Here is a 7,077-nt window from a genome sequence, read left to right as displayed (position 1 = left end):
AATAGAAAGAATACATTTAGAAACAAACAAAAGAGCAGGCATCTAGCTCTTGTAGTGAAAAATAAGGGCTCAAATCTATGAATGGACCATGCTCTGAAAGCTCAGAAGCAAGGTAAGTAAGAAGAATAAGAAGTGTATTTTTAAATCTCCAAAGATTTGGATCAGGAGCAGGCTCATCACATTATGTGTGAGGAGTACCACGCGGCGCAGTGGCACTGCTGACCACAGGGGTGTCACCTTCCCCAGAAATGAGCCCCTTGAACACAAGGGTGCTGCTGACCTCAGGAGTGTCACCTTTCCCAGGAATGAGCCCCTTGAACACAAGGGTGCTGCTGACCTGCCATGTGCTGCACCAACAGCCTCATGCAGGCAGCGTTGAAGGAACCAGAGGTGGGGTTTTCAGCATCCATGTTCCAGTGGTTTTGTACATGCCGAGTTCTGCCAAGAGTTTCTCCTGTGGAGAAGCTGCTGTGGCTGTAGAGGACCCTGCTGTGTTCCTACAGTCCGACAGATGGACAGACGCCTAGTGGGATCTGCTGAGGACATAGTGGGAGCACAGGAGGCTTCATCATAGCCCCACTACTGCTGTTTCAGTTGAGCTAAACCCTGGTTTGTATCCCAAAAATACATGAAGTGCAAAAGTACACCATCTTAAGCATGTACAAAGCTTCATCGTTTCACTTCAGTTCAGTTTATAATCCGTTCAACAGGCAGCAGTGCTCTAAAACTGCTCCTAACAAAACTGAGTTCAAAGCAGTGTGTTTGCATCTGAGTCAGAAGCCAACCCACTCAGCCTTTATCCATATATTTGTATGGCTCAGGCTGTACCTTCTCCAGCAAGACAGTATTTTCATGCACTAGTGCCATCTCAGCTCAGCTTTTTGATGATATTCTCAGCTCAAACTGGAGGTTTGCTCACTGCCTCTGTCTCTCCATACATGTCCTGCAAATTAAAGACTGGAGGCATATTTGGCAAAACAATGAAGGGTAGAGATTGGAGGTATGTAAAAATCCACCATAAGAATAATAGAACATTAGTTGAGACAAGAAGTTTTACTTCAAATAAAATTCTAATTTTAATTCCTATGTCCTTTTGGGTGGAAAACAAATAAAGATACAAACAAAAAGAACCCCAAAGCACAAACCAAAATGAAACAAATAAATGCACAAAACAAAAACCCAGCAACAAACAACCTGCTTTAAATCTATCTCCTTCTGTCATAACCCTGACCTGACCTCTAAAACCATTGTCTGTGTCATCTTGCTTTCAGACTTCTTGTTCCTGCCTTACCATTTCTCCTCACCATCTGTTGGGCTACAGTGGCTTGGAAGAAGATTAACTAGGTCAAAAGCTAGCAGTTCCTACTTTGAAGGTCACACATGCCTCTTTTGTTGAGCATGGAAAAATTATATTGATAGAAAGGGAATTATGGATCCCATTGTCTAAGCACATGCAATGGATGTTCAAAATTAATGTATCTGTAGTGGCAGCAGGAAATCTGATAGAAACAACAAGAACTAAAGTCAAAACCCTCCTGAGCAGATAATTGCATTTATTTAATTCCACACTGCAGTGTTTAAGACAGAGAAATGTTAATGATGTCCTTCTATAAAATAATTATATTTCTGATTTTGAAGATAGAGATTGTGTATTTATTATGTTTGGCTTGTAAAGTGCCATAACTGTACAAAAAAAAAAAAAAACTGTATAGAAGAAAGGCAAAATCTGCTGAAGAAATAACTAGGTCACGATCCTTCAGAATTTAAATGAGATTTCAGAAAGTATATTCCAAAATGATAACTGAAACAAAGCTGTGTATACGTGTAAATATGATATGCAAATACTAGCAAGCTTCATGGAATACATACATTTTCAGGTTGCTTTTTAAAGAAGAATGAATATATGAATGGGAAATTGCTATTGACAAATAGAATACGATGCCACATGAGGAGCAAAATGAATTTAAATATGTGACCTACGTCATGAAACATAACAAAACCTGCTTAGCTGCTTACTGGAGAGGAGAAAAGATCATGTATTTGTCTGAAACCACAGGGAGAATATAAGGAGGGTGAACTGAATTATTTGAAATGAAGTCAGCTATGACACCAGCAAGATACCCTGGAAAAATACTTCCAAGCCATCTCTCCAGTAACGTCAGTGATCAAGACAGATAAGACTTCTAAATAGCACTGCCCCCTTCAGCACAGCCCACTTAGCAAAAAATCAGGAAAGGGAGAAATGCGCTTTACAGTTTTGTCCTTTTTTCATGTAAAAATGACAGCCTGTGCATAAATCCTTAGAGAGTTGCCAGCACAGTGCAGAAAGCAGGACAAAAAGTTGTGACATATTTATACAAAGTCCTGCACGCTATGGAAAGCATTGAAAATAACCAAGAATGCAGCTGAAGCCGGGTGTGTCCCTTCCTATGGTGGGTTCCCTCGTGAGGTGTCTCTCTTGGTCCTGGGCAGGTTAGAGCGATAGAAATATTTCAGGGACGCTAAATGTGAAGGCTTCTCCTTCCAAGGCCAAGAAGCCTGGAGGAGAGTGGTATTTGCAGGGCAGAGCCCCTTGCACAGGTCACGGAAGATTTCATCAACCAGCTGAGAGAAAAAGCGAATCCAGAGGGTTTTATCCAGACCTTGCACGGAGCGAACCTGGTAGGCACTGTAAACACTGGTGAAAAGGAGACGGTCAAACTCTGTTGGAGGCAAGGGGGTGTCAGTCAGTGAATAATACGTCAGATGCTGCTCAATCTCTGCCGGTGTTTTGGGAACTTCCTCCTCCAAAACCTGCAGGAACCGCCGTGCTGGGCGTAGGGAGGCCAGCTCTTCATCCCGCAGCCGGATTGTCCCGTTGGCCTGAATATCCAGCCTTCCCCAGAGCATCTGGAAGACAGGAGCAGCATTCTCACGGAAAGCCCAGCACAGCTCCATCAGTCACAAACGAGCTGCAAACCAAAGCCATCCGCAGTGCTGCCAGATCTCGGGCGGGCCCAGAGGCGGCCGCTCCCTCCCGAGCCGCCTAGTCCCACTCCATGTCCTTCTCCGCCAGCCCCACGCCCCGTTTCTGACCGGCCCCACAGCTCGTTTCCCCGTGGGACCTGTGCAGCTTTCGCCTCCCGCCCTCCTGTCCCCCCGCAGTCCCGCCTGCAGCACCTCCCCGGTGCGGCCGCCTCGGGCGGGGGCTTGGCCGCTTGCGGGGCAGTCACCGAACCCAGCGGGGATGGTCCCTTGTCCCACCGCGGACACCCCGTGAGGTGCCACGGAGTGGGGCAGAGCCCCCTTCGGCTGCACCCCGCAGTGGGAGGGAGCACAAATGCCATTAGGCATCGCCGAGGCGTTCTCCAGGGGCTCCCGAAATCCGTCAGGGATGAGAACAAACAGAACGGGTGAGTTTTTACGTGCAGGCAGGTGGGAGCATGGGCACTAACAGTGCCTCGGCCCAGGGCCCCCAGTGCTCAGGAGACCTCTAACATGATGCCGGCGTCCTCCGGGCCACGACGGGGTGAGTTGGTGCCGCTGTGACGATGTTCATCTGGAAGACATCAGACAGAACTTGGTAGCACAAGACATTCCTGTTTACTGGTTTTGCCATTTGATTGTCAATAACGTCTTCAACATTCCTGAGCTACCACTCAGCTTGCCAAATATGACAGATGCTGACCACGGGATTTTGATAAGCAAAACAAGCTTTTTAAGAGAAGCAGCAGTGGTTGAGGCGAGGTTTTGGATATCACAGCCCTTAGTCCTGCCAACAGAGCTAAAGCGTACAGCAGTGAAGACACTGCTTTGACAGGCAGCAAGGAAGCCTCTCACACTGAGAATGGATGGGGTTTGAACTGGTGGGGTTTGCTTGTGTAGCAGTTTTTGCTGGAGAAAGTAATGCTGCCTAATGGAGGGAGGGTGCTGGCAGGCTCCTCAAGCTGCTGGTAGAAACATACACTGATGCTTATCCTGTTTTTATACTTCTTCCCTAGCCTTCTGCTGCTGGAGGAATGTGAGGGTAAGAGAAACCTTGTCAGATCCATTATGGCTCATTTGATGTCCAGCTAATTACTTGCTGGGACACATGACATCATGTAGTTGGGAAAAATGGGTATGAGGCCAGAGGAATGGCAAGTTTTGAATATGAAAGTCACGTTAATCCTAAGAATTGTTCAATTTTCATTTCCTAATACTTACAGTGCTGTAACTGTTTGCATTTATTTTATTTAATTTTTTGTGTGTGTGAAAAAGGAGACACAAGCAGTCTTGGTCCAGGACTGTGAGAGAGAGGCTGCATCCCCTCCCTCCTCTGTAATATCAGTGTCATGAGGTAGTCAAGACCCTCTTCTACTTCTTACAGACTCATCCTTTGGCTTAAGAAACATGAAATGGAAAAAGCTCATATAAAATAGTAAGCTCTCTGATACATTTTTTTCACTTTTAAATGGATGAAGGCTTTTTTATATTAAAAAAAGTGAGGATTTACATTGAATACTTGAGAGTCAACATCAGCAGGTGCATATAAAAAAGTAGAAAGAATTATTTAGTACTATACGTGTATGATGACTGCCACCAAAAGCCATTTCCAAATTTCCATTTTTGATTGGAGCTTTTCAGGGAGATGTAGGAGCTGCTTGGAGAAGTGCACTGCCAGCCTGCAGGATGCAGAAGTTTGTTTCTCTGCACAGCTGCAGGCTCTGTGATCCAAGCCAGCTGTGGCTTTGGAATGTGAGCAGGGATGTAGCTTCTCTTTCCTACTCCTCCATCGATGTACCAGCATTTTAGCTCAGGTGAAAACATATCATCTGAAAATTTCTTTGCTGTTCTTGTCTCTACAAACTGATCCTCCTTTTTTATATAAAAAGGTTCACAGATCCCTCTCCTGAGGGATGCTTGACTGGCTGCAAAGTCAGTGCATTTGTTGAATAGGTGCCAAACTGCTGTTATGAGTAACTGCCTCATAAATATACACAGCAGTAGATTTTTGAGTAGAGAAAAATTTAGCAAACAGAACAAATAATGTATTGAAATAATAACATAAATATCCTCTGGGGAAGGGAAAATCCTTCCTTACTTATTTTATCACTCAACAGGGTTGGGTGGTTTGGGGGTTTTTTTTTCCCCAAAAAAGCATATGGAAAATCCACAAACAGTATTGCAGGAGACTTTTTTTCAGTGGAGACCCAAGAAAATCCTCCCCTTGTCACCGAACACAGTAGTAGGTCTTCAACCTCCAAGCAGGTACCAGTACCCCCACCAGCAAACCACCCCAGCTGGACTCCAGCTCTCTCCCGTGCCAGTGCAGCTGCCTGAGGCCCCGGGCCGCATTTGAAGGAGCAGCAAAGCATCCCACAAATGGCACTGCACAAAGGTGTGCCAAGCCAAGGAGCCGTGTCGCTAGCAGATGTTCTTCCTACCTGTCAGCCTCTGGGATGCAGCAAACACGCACAGGAGCAGCCAGGAGCCGAGCTGTGCCTGGGCCATGGCAGCACAGCCGGAGCAGCTGCCGCCCGCTCCACCACGGTGCCGCGCCTGGAGCCACAGCAGCTCGCTGTGGCGTCTTCCCTTGCTGCTCCAGGTCCCAGCAGCCTCTCCTGGAATGGATCCATCTTTCTGTGTTTCTGGTCACAGCCCTGGGAAGGGCTTGCAGTTCAACTTGCTAACCCCGAAGGATATTTTCCATCATATTTTGGAAACTTGGAACACTTTGTTGTGATGGTTTTGGCAGAATTGTTTAAGCTTTCTTTTCAAAGACTGACTTTCCGCTGCAATGATTATAGGAAACTGTTAGTTGCAAGAAATTTCACTACATATGTTTGCCTCTGAAGAAGGGAGGGCCCCCTAGTCCCTTCCATCTCTGCACTGTGCCTCTGTCACATACTGTGACCCTTCCGCTCGCCTCCTTGGCTTCATTTTCAGTTTTCCTTTTTCCCGGGTTCGAAAATCTGAAAACAATCCCGGAATGTCACAAACAGATAAGGATAACAGACTGCAGATTCATGGAAGGGCAGTAGCAGCCAAAACATACAAGCAGGCAGAAGAAACGTCACTGGTTTAGTTCTGTATCAAGCCCCCTGGAGGGGGAACTCAGTACAGTGACCTAACAAACACCGAGTATCACAGTGGCTCAGGCTTTAGCACCTCATGTCCTCCCCTCTGAGCAGACTTTTAGGTTACAATGAGCACAGTCGGCCTTAGATGTTCTAAATCACATAGACAAAATTTCATCTGATTCCCTTTGCAGCAGGTATCTGTTCTCTACACATCTTTACACGTGTAGTAGTGCCAAATCCCCAGTCAAACTGTTCTGTATTTCTACTCTGTATGGGACAGTATGTGATGCCAGGGTTATATGAATATGCAATAATACGTGTAAATAAGGACTACTACCATCTCCCTCAGGTTAAAGGAAGAAAGAAATCTGCCTAGAAAAGAGAGAAGGTAAAGCTGAAATGCATCCCTTGCTCAGCAAGTTATGGGACATCAGTCAGGACATACTGTCACCAGATAGTTTACTAAGGGCTGGGATGATGTCCTGGCCGGTAAATTGTCTGTGTGCAAAGGACCAAATCTTCCGAAACTTTCAGGATCTGCAGCTGTACCTGGCAATACCTGGACTCACACCAGCCAAGAGAAGCAGCACATAATGGAAGAGTCACAGAGGGGCCCACAACACGCAGAGCCACTCTTCCCCTCAGTTTGGATTCAGAACAAGACCTGTGTTTGTGTCATAACCTTAGGTACCAAGTCACGCTGCGCTGCTTTTGTTTTTCATTATTTTCTGCTGCTTACTCTTCAGCTGCATCCCTTTCTTTTATTAAACTGTGAATCACAAGCTACTCAAGAGGCAGACACTGATGGCCCATGTATGCAGGGAGACTGATGTGCCTTCTGCTTTGTGCCAGAGTCCCTTTTAGTCCACAGCGTACACATGACTTTGTCTAGAAGCCACTACAGAAAAACCCCGTGTCTCGTGGGCCATGAAAGAGCGTCCCTCTAGCTTGCAGCACATGACATGAGGAGGATTGCCCAACAGGATTTTGGCCAACATCTGTGAGAGCTGTACATGATTTTGCCAACAGGAGAATT

At 46.1% G+C, this 7,077-nt stretch overlaps 1 protein-coding gene across 1 annotated transcript; it reads right to left on the bottom strand.

The window, feature by feature from the left end:
* Positions 1–1,535: 1,535 nt before the first annotated feature.
* Positions 1,536–5,586, bottom strand: FAM180B (family with sequence similarity 180 member B). The gene is made up of 3 exons (XM_048308344.1): positions 5,406–5,586; positions 3,471–3,538; positions 1,536–2,889 (listed from the first exon to the last, which is right to left on the bottom strand). The coding sequence occupies exons 1-3, from the start codon at positions 5,470–5,472 to the stop codon at positions 2,428–2,430; spliced, it is 597 nt and encodes a 198-aa protein (XP_048164301.1). The 5' UTR covers positions 5,473–5,586; the 3' UTR covers positions 1,536–2,427.
* Between the last annotated feature and the right edge of the window lie 1,491 nt (positions 5,587–7,077).

Source organism: Corvus hawaiiensis, chromosome 6 (assembly GCF_020740725.1).
Source record: "Corvus hawaiiensis isolate bCorHaw1 chromosome 6, bCorHaw1.pri.cur, whole genome shotgun sequence".
In the NCBI taxonomy this organism is placed as follows: Eukaryota; Metazoa; Chordata; class Aves; order Passeriformes; family Corvidae; genus Corvus; species Corvus hawaiiensis.
The sequence above is the reverse complement of the archived record's forward strand: the minus strand, read 5'-3'. Positions and strand labels throughout refer to the sequence as shown.

Bases quoted from the DNA above. Each gene is read 5' to 3' on its own strand.
- FAM180B (XM_048308344.1), bottom strand. From the start codon at position 5,472: ATGGCCCAGGCACAGCTCGGCTCCTGGCTGCTCCTGTGCGTGTTTGCT. The intron at 3,539-5,405 runs GTAGGAAGAACA...GATGTCTTCCAG, and splicing joins TGCATCCCAGAGGCTGACAG to ATGAACATCGTCACAGCGGC. The intron at 2,890-3,470 runs GTCTCCTGAGCA...CCTGTCTTCCAG, and splicing joins ACGCCGGCATCATGTTAGAG to ATGCTCTGGGGAAGGCTGGA.